The 24,680-nt window shown below is 39.0% G+C and overlaps 1 protein-coding gene across 1 annotated transcript in view; it reads left to right on the top strand.

Moving 5' to 3' along the window:
• The window catches only part of GNB4 (G protein subunit beta 4), a 32,564-nt gene extending 8,337 nt beyond the window's left edge, over positions 1-24,227 (top strand). Inside the window, exons 2-10 of the mRNA XM_074878553.1 lie at positions 8,714-8,813; positions 13,141-13,179; positions 13,912-14,018; positions 14,893-14,956; positions 15,787-15,949; positions 16,149-16,215; positions 16,371-16,572; positions 17,807-18,023; positions 19,273-24,227. Of these exons, the coding sequence (XP_074734654.1) occupies positions 8,757-8,813; positions 13,141-13,179; positions 13,912-14,018; positions 14,893-14,956; positions 15,787-15,949; positions 16,149-16,215; positions 16,371-16,572; positions 17,807-18,023; positions 19,273-19,379 (1,023 nt within the window). The 5' untranslated portion in view covers positions 8,714-8,756 and the 3' untranslated portion in view covers positions 19,380-24,227. The remainder of the gene's footprint in view (positions 1-8,713; positions 8,814-13,140; positions 13,180-13,911; positions 14,019-14,892; positions 14,957-15,786; positions 15,950-16,148; positions 16,216-16,370; positions 16,573-17,806; positions 18,024-19,272) is intronic.
• The last annotated feature ends 453 nt before the right edge of the window (positions 24,228-24,680 follow it).

The raw sequence follows: 24,680 nt of genomic DNA, 5'->3' as shown, positions 1-24,680 counted from the left end.
GCTAAATTAAAATTAGACCTGAGGGCAATAGTTTTATCTGATCTTTGGATAATCAGTATAAAAAAGCAAATGTTTATATTCCCTTCTTTTCTTATGAAAGAGTACAGCTGTATGCTAAATGTTACAGCTGCATAATTATGTGAACTGCATAATGCCTCGCTGTAACTTTGGTACCAAGGGAGTATGTGTGTGGTGCTGAATGGTGAGGAGGAGGGAAGGGTGCTAAAGACTATGTATAGATCAAATGCTTTTTTTTTTTTTTCCCCAAGCTGGTGTGATACATTTGAAAGGATACAATGTGTATGTGTAACTGGTACTGCTGGGCTTTCTGCTCCTGAAGTGTCTTCAGAATGCTCCACTTTCAAAAACTCTCAGCCAGAAATTATTTCAGTCAAGTGAATAGTCATCGTAGTTGAATCAACGCACTTTTCTCTTAATGCGTATCTTCTCCACTGACTTTAAACCTAAAATTTTCTGTGTACTTGGTGCCTTTTATGCATACTGTGCAGTCTGCATGCTCTCAGAAAACAGGAGGCTGCTAAGTAATCTTTTGTGCATGTAGGTGCCAGACCAGATTTTGTATGCATAACACTGGTGCTACAAGATGCAAGGGTGCTATGCCACCTCAGTAAATATCAATGTACTAGCCCCTTAAATCCAAAATCAAACTTGTTTAGAGATGGATTTAAATGTAAGTGGTCTTTAAAAATGACTTTGAATTGTCACTCTACAGTACACTTTTCATAGCAAAACTTGTTAGAATAGCTTCTGGGTATAGCTGGGTAGTTGAAGAGGCAAATAATGTAGTACGTCAGCTCACCCTGTGTGTGTGTCCACCTGTCTGTCCCCAAGGAAGAAATTGGACTGGAACCATCTCTGTGTTGTTACTTAGGGTAATATCTTTTTGCTTCATTGAGATCTTTCTTACCGCTTCTTACACATTTTGAATTGCAAAACCAGTAATAATTTGTTCAGTGATGGAGTGGTCTGTGGTCAGTGAACCAAATTTTCACTGGAGAATCATTATTATAGTCACTAAAGACAACATAATTTGAATTTCACATGAAGTTCTGTTTGCCGGGAGTGTGATAAAAATAAATCTGTGCTTACGTACCAAAACATTTTGACCTGGAAACAAACATTATGAATATAAGATGCAAGAATGTTACTTTTGGAAAAATCGCTCTTTTGGACTGTGAAATATTCATGACTTTTAAATATTCCTTCCTTCCTGTGCTTTTCTCAGCCTTATGCTTAACACTGAATTTCTTGAGTTTTTTCTAGAATCTCGTGTGTGTGGGCAAGGAAGAGTAGGGGCTTTCTGTACATGTTTTATGAATGTACTTGGCTTAGACTTTAAGTTGGGTTTTAGAAATAAACTCTCATATCTCAGAGCTTAAGACAGCAGTCTAGTGAACCATCAGCTTATTGTCTAAAGAAGGGTAAAAGTCTAAAGTCACTGATCATTTTTCAGTAGTAAACTTAAGAATTATTTCACTCTAATTTCTGCACTGTGATTTCCTTTGTCTATTTTGTGACAGCTGTTAACAAGGTCAGTATTTGTTGGTCTATTTGTCTTCCATGGAAACCATAATCAAACCAGTCATCAAACGCAGAGATGTATCGTGATCTGTTAAGGCTGATCACCGTGCGGGTTTGCTCTCTCATTTGCAAGCTGTGCATGCGCAGTGTCGGCAGCGCTGGTAAAATGGCATTGACTTCTAAACCCAGCAACACTACTGCAAGACGCCTTCAAGCTGCTGCTTCCTCTGCTCTCCTCTGTTAGTGAAAAACACCAAAGGTTGATATTTAGAGTGCTGAAGTCTGAAGGTGAAGACAGATGTTTATATTTGTCTGACTCAAATTACTTCTGTTAATAACTCCAAGTAGTTACTGCGGTAAATACAGACATTTTTGTAGCAGGGTTTATTTCAAAGTTATATTAAAATCACAAGCGAAGTAGCTCTGTGTGTATAAAATGGCACAAACTTCTGTTCTTTATGATGTGTAGGGGTACGAGGTGTTTTGGCGGAGGAAGGAAGGAGCAATATTGTTGGCTTGAAACTGCTTCTGCCACACAGTTCGTGGGTGGGGTTGTATTCGTGATGTAACTGCATGGGGCATGTTGGCACACGAAGTGACAAGACTACTTTTATGTCCCACTGATTTGTTGTTTTCTTGTGGGTCTCCTTTGTGACCTCTCCTTTCCAGCTGTATATGTGATTTTGAGTATATACATTAATCGGTTCCTTAAAATTGGGGGTGGTATCTGTTAGAGAAATGGGTGTTTAAATAAGTTCTGCTAATACCCTTCCTCTTGAGAGGCGTTGGTTGATTATTTCCTGTTTTTGTACCAAAGCTATAATGGAGGCATATCACTTTAAAACACTTCCAAAATGTGCAGAAGTGCAACAATAGCGCTGACCTCAGCGAGCGAGGTCACACCCAGGCTGCTTCCTGTTTTCTTCTTGGGGAGACCAGAGGCCCTGAATATGGGACAACTCTCCTTTACATGTGCTTGGGGGCTTGGAAATTAAGAGTGACAATTAATTCCATCATACAAAATGAAAATTTAAAAATCTTAAGGAAAAGATTCAGTTAGGATTTCCAAGGTTATTTCCTAAATGGTAACCTTCTTTTAAAACTAAACTATTACTCTTTCTTTACTGAAATGTCTAAGATGTTCTGCAACTAATGCACCCCTCAAGTGTACGTTAAAGATACAGAAGGGAAGGAGATGCACTGAAGAGGTTTGAGAGGAGAGGGAGAAGGAAAGAGCAAGGTACCCAGTGACACAATTACAGCCCTTATACACTGTTATTTCAACTACGCCTCTCTCTGCTTGTATTTAAGTATTAGTTGACCAATATAAAAGCTCCCTGCTTTGTTGTCTGTGTTTAGTGATGCAATACAGCTACAAATCAGAACTAAGAATTCTTGGGAAAATGAATAGCTGGTAAGGTCTCTTGAATAGCTGGTAAGGTCTCTTTGAGAGACAGAGGAGAGACAACATAGGGCCAAGGTACAGTAAAAAAAGGCATTAAATGTTTGATTTTCTTCAATGGAGAGCCCAGTGTGTGTGTGTGGTCCTCAAACAGCTCTACCGTAGTAAATATATTACGTAAAATTCCAACTAAAATACTTTTTATATATGAAGGTATGTAACTACATGCATTAATGCATTTATTTTAAATGGCTGTTGGCAGATTTCACTTTATGTAAGGCTTTGTTCACTATGTCAAAGCTTATAGATTTTGCACCATTCTTGAATATGTCAAATCCATTCCCTTCAGGCTGTAAGAAATAAAACCTTTCTATGTTTTCCTTCTCTATTCATGGCTTTGGAGAGACATAAATGAGCGGGTAAAGCAGCCGAAGTTTATTAGTGTCACTAAATGAGGAAATGTTTTATCAAAATCTTCTTTGGCACATCGTGAATATATAAAGTATTAGTCTGTGTATGGTGCCAGAGCTCCACTTCCAAGCCAGAACCCCAGTCCACCACTGTTGAGACATCAAAGCCTGCGTGCATTGTCAGCAGTTACCAAAGACAAAGCAGGTAACTTTACACAAGTGACTTCAGCATATAAAGGTTTTGTGGACTGGAGCCTGAATGTGTGTGTGAGTTACCAGTATAGCTCCCTTGAGAGAGATCTGGAGTATTTCTTGCTGTCTTCTTCCTATAATTAGTAAAGCACTATAGTTAGCATTCCTTATGTTTAGCCACCTGTGTGATCACTAGTAGGGATGATCACATGAAAGCTATGTGAAACCTCCTCTCTTACTTTCTGCTGCTGTGTGTTGATGACTTGTGAGATCTTACTGCATGGGTTGAAAAACTGAGGTTGGTATGTATAGGTAAGCACTTATTTCAATTCTAAAGGACTGATTTTTTGATACAAAATAAAATTCTTACCTAAATAATTCTTTAGTCAATAGCTCTTAAGAATCCAGTGAGACAGATTGTTCTTTCTGCAGTCCCTTTAATCTCTATATATTTGGCACGAAAATAGGAATGCTTTGTTGTGGCGAGGGGTGTATTTACCCTTCTCTAGGTTTTGTGGTTTTTTTTTTTTCCCCCTCCTGTCTATTATGATGATTTTACACGGGAATAAGATAAGCTTGCTGAGGCAAGTGAAAATGCTGCTTTTTTTTTTTTTTTTTAAGAAACCAAATTAATTAGGATCTTAGTTTGTAAACTGCAGTCTTCTCTGAGACAGAAATAGCTCTGCTTTACAGAACTAAAGGTTCCTATCACTACGTGCCTGACTATTCTGCTTTGAGTAATCTGCCAAGTATCAGCCCATTTCCTGGCTTTCCAGAGCTGCGTCGGCTCTCGGCCTCTGCGCCAGCCTCCCTCTCCGTGCGGTGGGGTCAGCGGGTCCCTGTCTGATGAACTCCCTGCATCCCGGCTCGTGTAGGCTCTCTGTCCTGCCCTGCCACCCGCCAGTGTCTCACAGGTCCTGGGCTCAGTGAATCTTCTTACAGTGTGTCCTCAAGTGCATTTGGAGTCAGCTTTTGCAGAGAAAAGGGTGTTTTCCCAGCCACAATGTTTGAGTCCACAGGTTGCAGAGAAAGTACTTTTTGAGACAAGAACCCATGGTAATTTGTCACTGCCTGCCCGTATCATGAAGAATTAAACTCTTAGCAAATGGTGCTGCTACTGAATCAGGAATAGTGTAAGGGGTAATTTGTCTGTGGAGCACTCAAGCCTGCCAGTGGCTTTCCTGATGCTAGATACGCTGTGGAATCTGACTTAGTTAATTATTTTGCCTCGGGATGCACTTTATTTTAGTATCAGTAAATTCACTTGTACAAGTCTGCTGAGGAAAAATTGCAGTGAGGTACAGTTCAGCCTACAAATGACATTGCTTTTATGAGGGCAAAGATGTGCCGCCTTGGTTACACAATAGTTACTGCTCACAACGAGCTCCCTGTATTGCTGCTTCTGATGGGAAGCATCTCATGTCCTTGACCCCATTTCCTAATCACTTGGGTATCATGCAGTGGTACACCCCCTGGCTACCAATGGTATTAAGAAGTTCTTCCCCTTCCTGTTGCTCATCCCCTCAAGGTCTCTCTGCTGTAGCAGATGATATTATTCATAGTACATCATGCACATCATGAATTGCATTTGAAGAGAAGCATCTGGCTTCTTCATCAGGGTTTCTGCCTGTGAATGTTGAAAAGCAGATACCTCTAGTATTCTGCATCTAAGGTAACTCAGAATATTTTTCTCTGACTAAACATTTACTAAAAATATTAGTAAGTCAGGGAGGCAGACATTACGTTACCTTCAGTCTCCTGAGATGGCAGGGGGAATCCTAACTCTCTGCCCATAGAGGTGCAGAGCTGATGGCTTTGCTGTGTGCACAGCTGAGTACAATACAGCTAGGCTCCCGGGGAAGTTCATGTTCAAAAGAAGGAATTTTCCAGGCTGTGGAGCAGCGCTCCTTCCTGGCTGTAGTATTTTGATCTTCCTGGAGGGGATGTGTCCTTTGTAACCTGGTGCAAGTTGGAGTTGAATCCACTGAGGTTTTCAGTAATTTGTTGTATGAGGAAAAATTTGCAATACAGAGATCACTTCTGTTCTTTGCAAACCCTGCAAAAGCAGTCCCAGCATTTAATCTGATAAAAAACAAGTTGTTTTTTATCTGATGATTGGGAGCATTGGGAAATAGCGCACTTCAGGGTTGTACTGATGACCTGCTTCTGTGCACTGAGAGCTGGCTTACAGGATGCAGCCTCTCCTTTGCCATTGCTGCCAGGCATCTCAGTTCTGTGTTCTCGCTGTGCTTCACTGCTCACCTCACTGATACGCTTAAAACCAATGTTACAGCAAATAAATCTAGTCTGGATAATGGTCTACACACATAACAACATCTTGACTATGGCTTCCTCTCTTTTCTTCTCTTTAACCATATCACTGTAACATCAGAAGCATTAAAACAGATACAGATGTGTCCACGTGTGCAAGTTCCAAGCACGTGCTTATGTTCCTGCGTTGCTGTCATGAGTATGGCATCAGTAAGGTGTTCACACAGTAGTTTGACAAGAGGTTAGAGATGCTACTTTGCAGAGTTAGTGTGAATCTGAGAGCTTCCTCCACACCCCCTCAATTTCTGTAATTTTCTGTGGGCACCTCGAAATAGTGCTTTAAAAAATGTAAAAATCCCAAGTGGAAGCATCTTGCTCACTGTTCTGCTAAATACTTTATGGTGGATGATCAGTCTGAACACACGAGCAGTTGCATTGGGACCTGCAGCCAGCCAGTACAACAGTGTTGGATACACTTCAATTTAATAGTTAAACTGTGCACTTAGTTTGTTTACTGTAGTATCCCGCTGTTTATGTATAGCTTAAGAATATCTCAGAGTTTGCTGTTCAGCTGCTGCGTGCTGGAAAGGAACTTTAATGCTTAAAGCTAGAATAATCCAGTTCTAAAATTAATCTAGACTTCGTAGAAATGTGTACTGGCTTGGAGGCCATTATATTCATTGAGGTATAGCTTGACCTTGAACCACTGATACATTTCTGCTGAACAGTAATGCTAATGACCTTGCAAATTTAGAAAATACTGATGTTGCTAGGACTTCTCAACTACAAAAAAAAAAAATTATTTCGAAAAAGTGTGAAAGATCAATGTCCTTGAATTTGCTTAGGAATTTATTTTTAAGCTAAAGGTGGGTGGGTGAGAAGGCTTCTGAAGCTGGATTTTGTCCATGTAGGAACTTGTATAGGTATAACATGATTTAAACTGTTAAGCTTAACAGCTGTTTAGCTGCTGGTGCAGCTCGGTACAGAAATGGCATTAACAAGGAACAGTACTGATACGAATGACATTAAGGTCATTAACACTGACTTTACGGTTGAAGTACAGAATGGGCATTGATGGTCTTTGAGTGCAGTGCAATGCTACAGCTAATTTTCTAATATGCTCACAGTTTTACCTATCAGTAAAAAAATGTCCTAACTTTAGCTATTTGTGAGCAGCCATGCATGCTTCCAGTTGAATAGTAATGTCATTTTCTTTATGGTGAATTATTCTGTGTTGGAAGTTACTGTTTACAGAGCACTGAAGTGTGTGGCACATCACAGGGCAGAAGCTGACTTCTCAGAAAATTAGAGATACATCAACTTCTCTGTTAGGAATCTTTATCTTTTGTTAAAAATAGCACGCAGGACTACTGAAACGTTGGCAGGCATCGTGGCTGTCTTGCTTTAGACCTTTGACTCCATTGGTTTGTCTGTGTTACCTTTGTGTAGGTTCTAGAACAAAAAAAGGAAAAACATGCTGAAAAGGATAATTTGACCCCGTTGGAACTGAAAGTGGGGCTTTATTTCATAGAGGTCTGGTATTCCAATCAAATGTATTAAGGTTGTAATTAAACTCGATAGACTATAAGGCATGTGATTAGCCTGCATGCTAAAGTGATGTTTTTAATGTTTGATTTTTTTAAGTCGGACATTAGTGTTGATGACTTACATTTTATGCTTGCTGTGCATTAAGCGATATTAAGTAGTCTGGGCTTCTGAAATAGGGAGATGATAGTAAATAAAGTAGTCTTCTAGAGTAGTCATGTATGAATTACAATGTCTTTGTAGTTGAACAGCGTGGGTTTAAGGACAGGAAAGGTGTGAACTTCATAGTTTACTTATGTATGGCTGAAAATACTAGTTAAACCTTCTAAGTTGCCACTCTGCTCTTACCGATTAGGATGTATTTTGATTGGGAGATGATCCAATTTGTGTATGTTTGTCACCTTTCTATCTCTTTCTATCATGAGAAAAATACAAACAAGTACCTGGCTTGTTCGTGCGCTAGCTACTAGCTTATTTTACTTCCACTGCAAGGATATTGAAGTCTAGTGTATGTGAATAGACTTAAGAGGTCTGTGTAGTGGTGTATGGCTGCTGTACTGGGGATAAAGAGGAAAACTGATCTGAGGAAACTTCAACACACTGATAAAATCAGATGCAAAATCTGATTGAAAAAAATTACTAACCTGAAAGTGTGCTTGCATGTGGTCTTACTGTTTATTGATCTTTTTATTAAGGTTGCTTTGAGTCCTTGTTTAGGTGAGAACTGCTGTGGGCTGTACCAGCATGAGGATCCTTTTAGAGATGGTTCTGTCTTTACTCTCCCTTCTCACTGTCTGGGTGCTTTTGAAATGAAAAGATCTTCGGGCCTTGCCCAAGGAAAATATGGGAAAAAAATTGCAGAAAACCTGCCATTTCAGCTGTAGTCTAGGATTCAAAATTTTCATCTTTAGTTAAAACAAAAGCCGGCTTGGATGTCATGTCCGAAGGTTCTTGTGTCATAGCACTGTTGAGCTCAAAGGTAAATGTTTAAGGCGACCACTGCAGTCTTTGCTCTCTGTTGCCATCTTGGGGTGAAGACTGACAGAGGTTTCCGGGTGGCTGTGAAGAGTGGCGCTACAAATGCATTCACGAAAGTACAGTGGGTGGTTCTGTTGACAGTTGCTTCAATATTCAAAATAGACTTAAATTAACTCTGCTTTTCATGGCAATTCAGGAATTGAAATAACTTGGGTCTTGCCAAATTTATTGGACAGTATACTAAAGGGAGTATCTATTTGGAAGCCTTTCTAAAGGCAGAATAAATATATATAGGTTCATGGGGGTTTTGTCTTCTTTTTTTAAAGAGGAGAAAGTGATACAGAAACTTATTTTTCTTCCATCTCATTGGCAGGTTTTCTTCACCAGTGGAGTGTGAGAAATAGAGACTGAAGAAGATGAGTGAGCTGGAACAGTTACGGCAGGAGGCAGAGCAACTGCGAAATCAAATCAGAGTAAGAATTGCTAATTGCTTATTTTTCACAGTAAAGTTCCTCCTTTAAAGGAATAAAGTGTAAAGATCACATCTAATACTTGCTCCTGTTTAGGTTGTACGGAGCTTAAAATATTTTCAAGAGTATTTGTTTAAAAATCAGAAAAGTAAGACATTGGTATAATGTAATGCATTTGTAATATTTCTTGAACAAAATATTTTATTTCCTCTTGAAGTTTCCTGTCTTTTGTTACTAGGGGTATATGTGTGTCTGTCTTACTTTGGATTTTTAAAAATGGAACAGCAAACTTCTAGAACCCAGGCACAACAAGTTGGGGTTAAAGGTATTAGAAAAGCTTGTTTCTGGGCTAAAAGTGACTTCTGTGCTGCCACTCTTGATAAGCACGCAGTGTAAGAGAAAACCTTCCAGGGGTGGATGTCATTTCTACAAGCCCTATTTCTTTGCTTCCTGTTGAATTTATTTTTTTGAAAACATGGATCCCCCCATATGTGCTAATTTGTTGTTGAAATTACTCATTGAAAATAAACCAAGTATGAGCTGTCATGCCCCAAACCAGTTTACCAGGAATCTGTTGCAACATGCCTGTACATTTCAGTGATGCAGTTTTCAGTAAAGAAAGAAGTACAAAGCTTAATAAGGATCTTCAAATTCTGTTTATTCTTCATCAAAATTTCCTTTTTCTAAGCAAGAAGCATCCATAAACCTGATTTGTATGGGAATGCTCTACAGGTTTCTTAGAATATGTTGCATGCACACTTTTTTAGCGTAACATCTGCTGGCAGCAGTTGTTTTGTGGCAGTCTTGTGCTTAGTGCAGCGGGCGTTAGGCTGCTTGTCGGTATCAGCCATGAGGTGATCACACTTCATGTGTTGGGGGCAAATGTTGCTTTCATTGCTCCTCATTTGGTGTCATTCAAGGAGAGTTCTGAGTCGCTTTGTTTTCGCTTGATAAACTGATGAAAGACAAGCAAGGGGTCAGTTGGGGCACTGGGTACCCCTTCTAGCCGTTCTGTAGAGGAATGCAAATAAATCTTAGTTTAAATTTTTTTTTGTAAATTTAGGCTTTATTATGGCATTGCACAGATAAAAGGTATTTTTCTGTTCTTCCTCTGCCTGTAAAGATTTTTCTTATTACATTAAGTTGGGGTGAGCCAGTGAGTCTTTAATTCAGTCTTAGTAATCAATCAGTCTGATTTTATGCAAAATGGTTCTGTGAAGAAGGAGATAATAGGCGAGTAAGAGAGCTAGATTGTGTTGCAGAAATGCTTGCTTTTCTTAATTTCAGAGCATGAAAATCTGATTGGCTCTTTGTATAAGCACATTTTGTGGGTTTAGGTCAATTTAATATTTCTGTTGTAACTCTGTCACCCAAACTTGAAACTGGATCTGCACAGATGTAGCTGACTAACTATGGCTGTTGCTGCTGGAGTCTTCTGGCTCAGTATTGGCAATTAGTCTTTGCCTCTTTGGATCCGAGTGCAGGGTTGAATATCTTATGCTTAATTTTAACTTCAGGTTAATATGCAATTAGAAAATGCTCCTGATGACTTAATGATTTTTCAAGAAACTTTCTCACCAAATAATTCAGCTTAGTATTTGTATAGGTGAATATTATCTTATTAAATCATTACACAGTTTTCATTCTGAATAGATCTTTTGTTTGGGATGGGTAGGAGAATAGGTATAGGGTATAACAAAGATAAGGGTTTTTAAGTGTCTAGAATATCTAGCGGGCTGGTAATTTTCAGGAACTATTTTTGATGTACTCCTAAAAAGAGGTGAGGTTGCAAACAACATTTGATGTTTTATATATAGCTAGCAGTGTGCTATCTCAGTTATTTACAACTCTTTGTTTTTTGCCTGATACTTTCTCTAACAATTTCATAATGAAAAAACAACTTTGTACTAAGTGAATTAAAAGTAAGATTGTAACTAGCAACTTCCTCAAGCAAACTGTGATGTGTAGCTGTCAGTTTCCAAATAGATCTTTTTTAACCTGAAATGTTTTAGAAATGTCGAGTGATGTTTTTTTTACTATATCTAGGTAAAGTGAGTACCTTTGCCTCCCCATGCAGTTACTACAGCTGTAGCTCTGTTCTGTACACAGACTTGATGGAGGGATGAAATAAGACTGCATTAATTTTTAGTGCAAGAAGTTTGAAACATCAGTGAATGATAGCAGGATGGCTTTGTGGTTAAATTTAATTCCTATTTCTGTCTGTAATAAAGCTCCCGCGTGATGCGTGTCCTCACTTTGAGAATTGAAATTCAGGATGTTATTTTCGAAAGTGTTGCATACTTGGCACAGTGTCCTTTGAAATTGAATGACATTTTGAGCAAATAAGACACTATATTTTAAAAAATACGTATATAGTTTTGGGGGAAAAAATTAAATCTTACATGTGTATGCTAGGAAACTGTGGGGACTGCATATTGATCTGTTTTTTCTCACAAATTCTGCAACGTCTACTGCATGAACTGAGAAAAAACTACAATTCTGTAGAGGAACTCTTACACATTATGACATAATGATTCTGTTACGATGATGCATATGTAAAAATGACAGTTAAAATGTGAGAATTAGAATAGCCTGTTGAAACTTTGCTTTTCCTTCAACTTTGCCAATCATATGGCAAGTATTAGCCTCAAGTATAGGTTTTGCTAATAGCACTTTCTTTGAGAAAAATTGCTTTGATTCATTCAGATTGCATTCAGAATACATTTTATGTTGAACATCTTCAAGTGTTTCAGCTAAGCTAAACAATTGTTTAAAATTCAGTGTGTTTCTTCCTGTGGATGAAGTAAGTCCTGAGTGCTAAGGGATTTGCTGCCCTGGTATTTTAAACCCCTCCTGATTCCAGACGTCAACATTTTGTAAATATTTCTACAGTTCAGACATTTTAAAAATAAGTTGAGATGACTTAATCCACTCTCAGGCTTGCTTTCTGGGAGGAAAGCTATAAAGGGTGGTCAAAATAAACAGGCACTAAAAAATTGTTAAAGTTGCAATGTCAAGTAACTCTCAAGGAAGAGATTGAAAAATTTTAAGATCCTAGTCTGAATGCGTTGATGCAGTTCCAAAATGTGTGAGTAAATGTTTCCGTTCCTCCTCTCAAAGAGGACATAGCCATTAGTGTACAGATTGAACGCTTTCTTGGGGCAGGGGGACACACAAATTAGTGGTGAAGAAGGCCATCAGTCATTTGTGGGATGCCTGCTCCATTGGTTACAGAAGTTGGAAGGTATCTGGAGAAATTGCAGGGAGTTAGAGAGGGTCTTGTGGCTGATCCTTCAGTACTGCTGTTGATAGTTTTATCCTTAACTTGTGCTATGGAGTTCCTGTCTAATTTTAAGCCAATTATTTTAAACCATGCTTCTCAGCAGGGGTTGCTGACTGTGTGCCTATTTTTGTCTTTCGTAGACGGGAGCCTGAGTTGCAGGAGTGCAGTGTAATCGCAATTGTAACTGAAACCAGGTTTTGCAAAATCAGAGTGTGGCAGACTAGGCTCAATGGTGCTCGCCTGCGTCAGGTGTCCAGTCTGTTACTCTGATTATACAAACAGAAGTGAAGTCTGTTTTCTAGGTAGGGTTGAATAATATGCAGAAAGTAAGTCATATGCCCATAGAGTCTGAAATGAAGAGTCGAGAGTATCTGTATGGAGAGCTGAGCACCATCCATTCCATGAAATAAATGAGAGTGTCAGTTGACTATTTTTTTCCTTCATTTTGTATGAAGTGCATCAGCAGCTTAAGCTTTGGTGAGCCTGCTGTCTGTCCTGCTCTCCAGATCCTGCCTGTTAATTTTCATCCTGCCTCTCATAACTAACAGTGTCACACCTGCAGGTGGCAGGGGGGTTAATGCAAGAGCCTCATGTAGTACAAAGCTTGCTAATCATGTATATTATGTAGTGGTTTTTTCAGGTGGATCAGTTCTTCCCTTGGTGCTCAGCACACCCTGAGCAAGCACATCCACACCAGGGAAGGAATACAGGGGAGAGAGCAGGCGCTGGGATGTCAGAATGCTCCAAATGCCTCTGAATCACATATTCTGTAGAAAGGGAGACTCGGAGGATGCTGGATCATGGCCCTTCTTAAGTCCCTGTTCCTCCACTACCCCCAGCTTGTGTGCCAGTGCGTTAGATTCCTCCTTGGATAATAAAACTATTGGGGTGCCAGAAGGCATATCGGCATGTAAGTTGTTGCTGGATTGCGGCTTTTTGAGCATGGTGAAATCTAGCTTAAGAATTATTTTTTCCTTTAGACACTTTCTCTCAGTTGATGCTCAGTGTTGCCTTTTAGGTTCAAATTGTTCCATTCTTTTGTTTCAGGATGCAAGGAAAGCATGCAGTGACACAACTCTTGCTCAGGTATGTTCGTGATTCTCTGTATAGACTCCTACTTGATATATATATATATATATATTTTAAAAAATCCCTGTAATTTAGGACTGTAACATGTTACTGTTTAGTAAGTGAAAGAATAAAGTGAAAGAAGCCTTTGGAAAGATACTGTGTATTTATACAATTATTTAAAATAAAACAGAACAACCTCACCAAAACAACTCAAACAAATAAAGCAGCAAAAAATCCCAACCAGACAAAAACCCTACTATCTTAATGGATCCTGCTTCCAGTTTGCCTTTTAAATAGACCGTGTTTATTGTGTTTAGTCTATTTAGAAAGATTTAAATAAATGTCTTCTAGCTGTATTTTGGAATCAAAAGTATTTTGCATTTAAAGTACTGTCATGCTTTAAAAAGTAACAGTGCAGTAAATATTGGCGGATTTCTTCCACTGGTTTTAATTGAAAATTTTCAGATTTGATAATCTGAAATAACCTCAGTATTACAGAATATTGTTTTTAAAAAACTTTCTGAAGTTTCAGGTGAAGCCATTGTGAAGCATGTTAGTGTATTTTCTGTAAAATCTGTTTTTCACAGTGTGCATGGGCCTAATCCTGGGTTGTACACTAGTATCCCTTTTTTTTTAATGTTGCATGCCAAAATAGATTATTTTCTATCAAAGTTCAAATGCATTTAATTATCTTGTATATTAAAAATAGTTCTCAGTATCTCAGGGGCTTGTTTTATTTATTTTTAGATCACAACAAGTCTGGACTCAGTGGGTCGAATTCAGATGCGAACAAGGCGTACGCTTAGAGGTCACTTAGCCAAAATCTATGCTATGCACTGGGGATCTGACTCCAGGTTTGTACAAGTGATCCTTAAAACCAGATTGTTTACTTCAGATCTTATACCAGGTCTTGGGAGCCCTAAGGTATGGTGTTGGTGCCCTTGCAGAGGGATCACAGACCACGACTGTGGTGGGTTTTTTTGTCTTCAGATATAGTTCACCTTAGAACCAGTGAAGATTGCATAGTGGTAATAGAGGAGTCTTGATTGAAAGGAGAGGTACTTTGCCTGTTCTCCCCACAGATGTTTTGTCTTTTCCTTCTTTTAGTTTTAACTAAGTTTTTTGAGTCTGTTTAAGCAGAGATGGGTATGTATTGAGGCATATTTTTGGAATGATGGATATGGTATTTTCCAAGATGTTGAATAATTATGTAACTTCTGTGATAACAGAAATTTAAAAACACTATGACCAAACTTGATGTTGTTGAAAAAAAGACCCTTTTCTACATAGTGGGAAAAGGTACTCAGCTTCTAGAAAGGAGTTTTGTTATGTTGCCTTTAGAGGAACTGACAGTCAGATGTTAACAGTGCCTCATGGTCTATTCTCTGTCATGTCCAGAAGGAAATACATCTAGAATCTGCTCTCAAAATAAGATGTATTTTCCTCTAAGTTTCTTGTTTATTTTTGTGTAGCTATGTAGTTAAAATACTAATGTATGAGAAATAAAAGGAGCTGTGGAAAGGGTTCATAAAACGTGTTTCTTTGATCAGGTAATACGTAGATCTTAGCAGATTTTTTTCCAGCAAATCATTCCCGCCCCCCAAAGAAAAAGAGAGTAATAAAAAAATGATGAAATTTCTGAATCTCTTGGTAATCATACATGATGTATGTCTATTTTGAGATTTTTTTTGTTTATTTTATATTAACATATTTTCTGTTTATATTTAGGCTACTAGTCAGTGCTTCTCAAGATGGAAAATTAATTATTTGGGATAGTTATACAACAAATAAGGTAGAGTTATTTATAATCCGTATCAGTAATTCATGCATAACTTGTGTGTTTGAGGGGGCTTGTGTCTATTTTTTCTATGGTTGCAAGGCAAAAATGAAAAGAAGCAGTTCTTTTTCTAAATCAGACGTAATCTTTCTTTTTTTTTTTTTTTTTTCTTTCTTGACTAGCTGATTACTAGTGATATGTTGTAGATTGTGCCTCAGAAGCAATAGTTCTAGGTAATACGTAATGTTTTCACTCTAAATTGCTAGTGCAGTAGCTTGTAGCTATTGCTTTATGCCTGTGTGGTGTTGCTTCTGAAACTAATTTGGTTTTAAACTGTAGAAATATACAACCTCAGAATTTACAAGAGTGCTTTACTTTTGAAGGCAGAGGAAGGAGGAGGAAAAAAAGAAAAGCTGTTAAATGAGAAAAGCTTAAGTAGAATGTAGAGTGGTGATCTGCCTCTGTAAACTGTCCAGTCTCCATGGATACAACCATCGCATTTTATAACCTATAGTTCAGAGATGTAGAATAATTGAACAAAGAAATCTAAGTAGAATAAACAAATGTTGTAAATGTTTGAGTTTAGAAGAGCTTTGCTATTAAATAACGTTGTACTGAAGTTCTGTATATCTACCCCAGAGACTACTGGTATTTTTCATCCTAGTATGTATGTATAAATATGAAATGGGTTCTAATATCTTGTAAAATCAAAATACTGAAACTTATGATACACAGTCTACTTGGTGTGTTTAATATGCTATAATTCATTAACTGATCTGAATGACCTCAGTGACAAAGGAAAGCTGATGTGTGACGTAGCATTCATGAGCTCTGTCTTTCTGAAGATGCACGCCATTCCTTTGAGATCCTCCTGGGTGATGACTTGCGCATACGCACCGTCTGGAAACTACGTTGCCTGTGGTGGATTGGACAACATCTGTTCCATATACAACTTAAAAACCAGAGAGGGCAATGTGAGAGTGAGCCGAGAGTTGCCAGGGCACACAGGTCAGCCATGTTCTTGCTTCAGCTTCGTTTTTTTTTATTGCACCAAATGAAACAATCTCACTTTGAGGTGTGTTGTGAACTCTGAAATAGTTTTGTTGGTTACAGACTAGCTGTGGGAGAACTTTAATCACTGCTCTTGGATTTTAAAGTTCAGTTATTACTCCTGGGTCTGAAACTAACATAACTGTTTTGTTTTTAGGATACTTGTCCTGTTGTCGCTTTCTAGATGACAACCAAATCGTCACTAGCTCAGGAGACACCACTTGGTGAGTTTTTGAGTTCTGTTGGCCTGGGGGCTTTTTCCCCCCCCTTTTTTTTTTTTTTTTTTTTTTTTTCCTTTCCAGTGCCTTAATTTTGTATTTAAATTTTGAACTGTCAAATAACTATATACATTATGTTAATGTTGTCACTTTATCTGCAGCGCTTTGTGGGATATTGAAACTGGTCAGCAGACCACCACATTCACTGGGCATACTGGCGATGTGATGAGTCTCTCTCTAAGTCCAGATATGAGGACTTTTGTTTCGGGTGCCTGTGATGCCTCCTCAAAGCTTTGGGATATTCGAGATGGAATGTGCAGGCAGTCGTTCACAGGGCATGTGTCAGATATTAATGCAGTTTGTGTAAGTGATCATTTATATTTCCACTTGGGAGGAAAGGGGGAGGATAAAAGCTATAGTTGCATGAATTCAGTTATATAGTCTGCTGGGTTACCTTGATTTAAAATCAATTACTTTGTTAGGGTCGAGAATCTTAAATTGTATGTAACAAAGAAGGTTGTTTAATAACTTACGATCTAGTTTATAACTGAATTATAATTATCGTTATCTACGATGCTTTGGAAGTGCTCTTGGAATAGTTTCAGCTATGCTTTTGTTCGGTAACTGAGACCTTAGTTTTTTAAGAAGCAGAGAATGGAGTAGGGAAGATTTTTGCAGTGTGGCAATATGTTAAAAACTGAAAATTGTAGATAAATGTGATACACAGTGAGGGAGCAAAATAGCCAAGCATCATCATCTTAAAGTTTTTTGTTGAATGAAAGTGTACTTGATATTTTCTGTTGAAAAGAGCTTTCAGAGAAATATTCTGGAAGGCAAAGTTAAAATCAGTAGTTATGTTGAATATTCATCCCTGGAATCATTTTGTAATATTTATAAACTGGATTATATTTCCTCTCTGTCATAGTAACACTATGTTCTGATCTGCAAGATACAAGCTCTGATAAATAGGGAATGAAATCTAAGCCTAAGCTGCATCTGTTTTTGATAAACATGAAAAATTATTAAGGCTGAGAAAATACCAAAAGCGTGACCAGTAGAAAAATGCAGTTCCTATACTTAGACCTGAATCCTGAGATGTGTTGAGCTCTTTTCATTCCCATTTCAATCAGTATGGCTGTTGTAAGAATGACTGATTTGGAGTATATTTTTTGGAAATTGAATTGCTTGCTTGCAATCTTCTATCTTGGCTGAGCCAACCTGGCTGCCCAGCTGAGGATGGAACATTGTGTACCGCTTCACCCAGGTCTTCCTGGCCCACTGCCAGGAGGCACCTAACTGCGTTTTGCTTCATTTTGTAGGAGTTAGTTGCATCCCCTTTGGCTCCTGTTATACCTCATGCAGGAACTGTCTGGGTAAAATTCCAGTCATTCAGGTGTTACCAATACTATTCTAGAAGTGTTTCACTGCATAGCTCTATATATGCAGTTTTTTAACATGCAGATTTTTTTTAAAAAAATAAATCATTCTGCCTTTGTCTGGTCACCCTAGCAAAATAGTCCTCTGATGTTTGTAAAATAATGCATGAACAATGTGTTTTTCTAGTCTCAAACTCCTGTCTCTTCATTAAAACTTTCAGTTTTTCCCTAATGGACATGCATTTGCCACTGGATCTGATGATGCCACTTGCCGACTCTTTGACCTACGTGCAGATCAGGAATTAATGATGTATTCGCACGACAATATCATCTGCGGGATCACTTCTGTAGCCTTCTCAAAAAGCGGTCGCCTCTTGCTAGCAGGTTATGATGACTTCAACTGCAACGTGTGGGATACTCTGAAAGGGGAGAGAGCGGGTGAGCTGAAGTTTTCCGTTTCCTTAGCAGAAGATGGATATTCAAAATTATGCAAAACGCAGAGCCAGTTCATTGCCAATGCTCTTGCTGATGTTAGGGGATCTGCTTGCTTCCTTTTAAGGCTGTTTTCTTTTGGAATGGCATCCTTTTATTGCATTTGGTTATACCTTCCAGGTGTACGTTGCATTAGTTTCATCTGTAATGTGTGGAGTAAACGCTCCAGTCAGTGACATACTCCTGTTCTTGGGTATTGGCCATTATATATCTGTGCTGGAAGACACCAGCTCTTGAGGCTAAAAAACAGCCTCCAAAATTATGTTACGTCTATGGAAAATTATTTCACTGAAGTGTATGAAATTAAGTAATACAAAACTATCCATGTGCATTGACTTTTGCGTCCATCAGAGGAAGTAATTCAGAAAGTAATAAGTTACAGTAGTCTTTCTGCTTTGAGGACCATGATTTCCTGCTGTTGGGAGGGAGGGGAAGTGGACACCTTTAGCCCTTGAATTAGTCCCTTCTGTCAGGATTGGCAGTGCGTTTATAGCATAGCTAAGTCTTTCTCACTTTGTAGAGTAATTTAAATGATGAGCCCTGGTTCAGTTCTGAGCCTTGATTCTGCTGTTCAGACTGAAAATACATCCTTCTCTTTAAGGGATGTGGCCAGGCTGAGTTTTAATAGACCTGGATGTGGCACCTTGGAAGAGCAGACAAGTGCAAGAATGGGTAGAAGTAAACCAAAAACGAAGCGGGAAGAGGCAGGGTACAGGGCTGCTTTTCTAATAGTCTGGCACAATACACGGGGCATTTTTAATCCCTAGGGTTTGCAAAACATGGGAAACTCAAGGTAGTTCCTGTATCCAGGGCATTGTCAGAAGACATCACATCTGATTTTGGAAGTAGTTGAGGGCTGAAATTGTGGACAGCATTGCTTAAAACAGGGGAAAAAAACCAGTAGAGAGCCTGATTAGGGATGAGGAGGTCTTTGGGGCAGAAAGAAGGAGAAATCGTAAGGGCAGAGAGAAAAATGGAGGCAGTATTGTGTGTATGTATTTTTTAAAATCTCGCTGAGTTTCTTGATACGGCCGTTGTGATGTATATAGTTCGTCAGGTAAAGACAAAAAGGATGATTAGATCTTGCATTACCTCTTTTTTTAGCAAATCTGAAGACTTACCTGGAAGAGCAGAGTAACAGCTGAAGTCCTTGACATCCCGTGGATATTAACTTCCATTGCTTCTTCTCTTCCAGGTGTCCTTGCTGGCCATGACAACCGTGTCAGCTGTTTAGGCGTTACTGATGACGGCATGGCTGTAGCTACAGGGTCTTGGGACAGTTTTCTCAGAATCTGGAATTAACTGGGAGCCAAACATGTACATTCTCCATTTGAGATCTGGAGAGATCAATGCTGCAGCCTATAGCTGTGAAATAACATTTCTACCTTGTATTTGCAGGTGAAGTTTTTCTATTCACTGATTATTACACAAAAAGGCTTTCTGTAAACTAGAAAAAAAATCAAGTGAAGAAATAGGGGAGGGGGGAAGAAATCACTGACTTTTTAAAAGGGGCCAGCACACATAATCATGGTGACCGACAAACTAAGAGCCAGTCTTTTTGTTTTTGGTGGTTTGGTTAGATTGTCCTTGAAGGGTTTTTGCTTGTGCTCAGTCTGCTAATCCTGTACTTTTTTTTGTACATAACAGAATATACACATTATAGCAGCCAATCATGTAACATTTGTCTGTATGTAAAGAAATATGTTTGCATTTTTTAAGGAACTACATTTATAGCTTTGCTTTTAACCCGAGATGTCACTTCTGAGTTTTGTAGTGGATGAACTAGATTGCTGTTTTAAATGTTTTTGTGAATTTACTGTAGATAAAGTGAAGCCAATGGTATGTATGTGTTTTTATAATGGAAGGCATTTGAATTTTTTTTTAAAGGCCCTGGAGACTCCCAGTTAATACCTACCGCCTTATTCACTCACTTCTTGACCTGCTTGCCTATTTTTAATCATGGGGTTCTTCCTTCAAGCCAGTGGTTCCTGGTTCATCCATTGGCAGTCATGGCCTCCAAACACCAAGGAGTTAATGCCAGGCAGACTTGTAACAACAGCAAAAATACTTAAAAAATAAAATTTAAAAAATAATCCGGTTCCAGAAGTATTAGCTTCCTTACTGCAGCTTTTCGCATCAGTTATTCCACGCAGTCCTTGGGTATGGAAGCCAAGTGACCTGCATTGCTGTCGTTAAGTGGCTGAGTGCTTTTCCTTTTGACAATTCAGCTCTCGACTAAATGAGGTAGTTTTGGCCCATCACAAACTCGAGCTGATTTGCACTAACAGAATGATTTGGCATGATGCTCAGCGCGCAGAAAGCAGTGTATTTGCAAAGCTTGCTCAATTACCACAACGGAGAAATTCAGGAGGATTTTGCTTAAAATCTTAAAGATTTAAATGTGCAGTTAATCGCCTGTAATCCCCCTCCAAATTAGGGGGTTGCCAAAGCATACCACAACCAAAAGCGCTTGTTGTCAGTTATGTGCAGTGTGAATTATAAAAGGAATTGTGTAACTTACAATGAACCAAATAACCTTACTTACCTGTGTGACCCTTTCAAACTCCATACTATATAAACTTAGCGACTTGCTTGTTCTCCTGTGGTCACAGAGGTCTGTACCATGGTGGCTTAGTAGATGCTAATTGTTCTGCAGCTCTGACACTGTAAATAGCCATTTCCTCTCCTAATCCTGATTTTATTCCGACTTTGATGTCAGTTGCTTATAAATGATAGGTTCCGATCAAGTACAGTTGAGTGTAGATAGAAGAAAATGAAGTGACTGATGCCCATCTGAAACGACTTGGGAAGATCGCTTAACTTTCTGGTGCCTGGCAGCATGCCTGCGCTTGCAATGGATGTTCTCTTGGGAATCTGAACGTCTGTGGCGCTTTTGGAAAGGGGAATTAAGTCTATTGGCTTCTCTTAAGTGGCTTATTTTAAAGATACGTGAATCTTCAATCATCAGGTTGGAAGACAATGTTAATCTGCCCTCATCTGAAGTTACGGGAGTCTGGGTATCTCTGGGTCAGGGAGAAAATATAAGTGCCCGGTATCTTGTAATATACCAAACCAGATCTGTGGCTGAGGCGACTATTTGTCAAGTTTCTGACACTTGTAATCCTAAATTCCAGTACTTCCAGACTGTGCCTGTAAACTTGCCATGTCTATAATGGTGAAGGTGCCAGTAAACATACCAATCACAGTAAATTCACTTTTAAAAGAAGAAAAAGGCGCATCTTGTGCTGGAGAAGTATACATTTACTAACAGCAGACTGTGGTGTAGGACCAAAATCACACTATAGTGTATGTCACAGGAATTCCTCAGTGCTTTGCTTTATGATCTGTCTGCATTAACAGAACTATTACGGAATTCTTGTTACTCTCTTAAGTGAGCAGCTCTTTGGGATCTTGCAGACTTGGTTTATTTTTTAGTGGTGCACTTGATTATTATTTTTTTTTTAACTCACAGCTGCCTTGAGTGAATCATTCTGGAAATTTGTTACTAAGGAATTTTAAGAAAATATTCTTTTTCTAAAAATTTTTTTTCCATAGAGGTGTTTTGAATCGATTTCCTAATCAATACCTTTGCGAAGACAGGTGCCATTTTTACATTCTGGTATTAAAACTAGTTTCTACTTGCGAAACTCCAAAAACAATTTTACAAATGTATATAACTTTTCTTAAAAGTTCAGGTAGACTGTAAACACAGTAATGGCTCTCATACACATATTACTGCAAATAATTTCACTACCATTGTTTGGTGGGCAATTGTCTGTTGGATTCAGCTGCTTTTAAAATAAATAATAAGGAATGCCAACTACTTGCTAATGAGGTTTCCAGAAGCATCATACAAATATCTGCCAGCACTTGTGATTCGGTTAACCAGTGTCTGTAGTGCTGCAGGTCCGGAGGCGGCTCCTTTTGTGTCAGCGCACAAGGAACCCTGGAAGAAGCCCGAGCACAACTGGGGAAACAATAGCTGATGCTTCTCGGGAACTTGCAGAAAGCTTGTGATAGATCCTGCCAAGGTGACGTTTGCTCTTTACTGTCCCGGATATATTTTTTTTTAAAGCCTACAGATTTAATGTAACACATTGTTATTATGTGAGGCCAAATACTGAACCTGCACCGGCTGTGGTATTTCCTTTTTTAAACGGCCATCAGTGACATTTCAAGGTTGATGCCCTTGCTGAAATGGATGCAGTTTTAATGGTAAAAGCTCAAACTCCTCCTAATACAAGGGAGGTAATAAAATGAGGTGTTACTTAAAAGGCTTTATTCCCAGCTTTGAATCTCAGAGACAGGGGTGTGTGCCTATAGGTTAATGTAGGCTCAGGTATGCAGCTTGTGTGATTTCTGTGTGCTGTGACAGCAGACTCACTCACCACACAGCACGCTTTGCAGCACTAGTGGGTACAGCTCAACCCCTCCTGAAAAGTTTGTTGCCAAACTATGTCCTTATCTGAATTTCAAGTAACTTTTGTGTAATTACAGAAGTGGAGTAACCGAACACCGTGCCAAAACGGTGGCATGGTAACTCCTTCCCAGCCCCTCCTAGAGACAGTCAGTCATGGCTGGGGAAGTGGAACTATGTGCTCTGTGTAACAAGATTTATTTTATTCAGGTACAGGTTTTTTTCAGCATTTTCTGATGTGGATTTAACTTTGCAATAGTAAATACTAACCAGGCCAAGGGCCTGCCTTGGGCTTGTTCCTGTGTAGACTCGGACACCCGCTTATTGGTAGAGATGCTGGTTGAGATTCTGGGAACCACAAAAAGCTGCTGCGCGGCCTCGTGCTGATGTATACTTGCTTATTCCAGTCATGTGGGCCTGTTTCCATCTGTCTCCAGACCTTTCTTCTTCCAAACATCACTATCCTCTGCCTTGCCCAATGGCAGGTACGTCGCAGTATCTGGCAGAACTGATAGTTGAATGTATTGACAACAATATATACCATTAGAAGTGGAACATGGATTAAATAGGCTTTTCCCCCTGCCGAAGGAGAGGGCCTGACCTTGACTTGGCAAAGCTGAATTGATGTAACAGCTGGTCCTAGTGTGCTTACTGTAATGCATGGGTTGGAAATAGTTAACTCTTTAATTCAGTTAGTGTAACCGCTTGTCCCACAATGAAGTTCACATTACTTTAAGGTGGAATGAAAACATTGTGAAAACATTCCAAGAGTGCTTAGTCTTTCCTCGTTGAGGACACTGTCACCTCCACTAGGTTTAGTGCTGTGCTTTAAGATGTTGGTGAGAGTTTTGGCTAATTCAACTAGTTGGTATAAATGGTTGTGTAGCAGAATGACTGATTTTTGAGATAGCATTTCCTGTAAAAGTAATTAAGCATGGGTTGATGGTGCACTTTGTATCCAGTAATCTGGCATGCATGCTGGTGAAACTACTTCCTACACTTCAGAGGCACCACAAGCCTTTTTATCCAATTGCTGGTTATGTAAAATACATGCAGAATGTTAATGCAGTGTTGTTATGGTAAATGTGTGAACAGTGTTACTAATTGATATAACTGATAACAGATTACATGTGCCTGACATTCTTATACCACACAGTATGTTTAGGTTTTAACTAATATGGACTTCGGTGGAATAGTCTTAGATATTTCAAGCCTTTGTTTAACTTACACAATGGTGCTCTATTTGTGTTTTTCTCCTTTTTTTTAAAATGAAAGCATCTGAACACTTGTAGTACATATTACATCCAAAGGAGTCCAAAACAAAATGCTTCTAAACATGCTTGGTTTTAATTTGCCTTTAGTTCCCAGCATTTCTCATCAGCCAGGTTTTTTTTTTTTTTTTTTTTACTTGTTGCTGACTACTTTGGAAAACTTCAGTAATGTTACCAATTATGAAGTGATTCTGCACTGCCTTTGGATTGTGTATGTATTCAGAAACAGTCTTAAAGCTTTTATTTAAGCTATTAAAAAAACCAGGGACTTGTGCCATTTGTTCTTTAACAGTGCTGTTGTAAAAAGACTTCCCTGTGAAAAAAAAAATCACTTGCTATGAACTCTGTTTATAGCTTTTTTTTTTTCCACGATGGATCTTTTTCTTTGTATTTGTACAGTGGCTCAGTGAAAGATGTTGCCATGAGTTGATATTGTAACCAATAAACAAGTGCTTTTAACCAGACTGTCTCAGGGGTGAGTGTTTCTCAGAGCTGTACTAGCCCTTGCAGGAGCTCAGGCCACCCTACCTGCAGCACTCGATTCTTGCCTCTGCTTCCCTTGTCGCAGTGAAGGGAAGGTGGAGTGTGAACACCACTAAACTGAGGTGGTTTTTTTCCCTTCTCCCAAGGAAATGTCTGGGCGTTTCTCCCTGCGAAAGAGGGGAGGTATGTTAACACCGGTTCACTGGAGTTCACCCAGCCCTGACTGGACACGGGAGGGGTTAGAGTGATCCTCCATCTGTGGCATCAGACCCCCTTCCCTTAAGGGGCACACACCCACACCTCCTTCCTTTTGTTAAGTCTGTAGCATTCATTATTTTCTCCAGCACATTTAACTGATCAGTGCTGCTGTATGGAGGGCACAGCTGGCTCCTCTGCAGCAGAAGCACCTTTTTACCTCACCCTCAGCAGTTC

This window comes from Strix uralensis, chromosome 9, assembly GCF_047716275.1.
Source record: "Strix uralensis isolate ZFMK-TIS-50842 chromosome 9, bStrUra1, whole genome shotgun sequence".
NCBI classification, from domain to species: Eukaryota; Metazoa; Chordata; class Aves; order Strigiformes; family Strigidae; genus Strix; species Strix uralensis.
The sequence above is the reverse complement of the archived record's forward strand: the minus strand, read 5'-3'. Positions and strand labels throughout refer to the sequence as shown.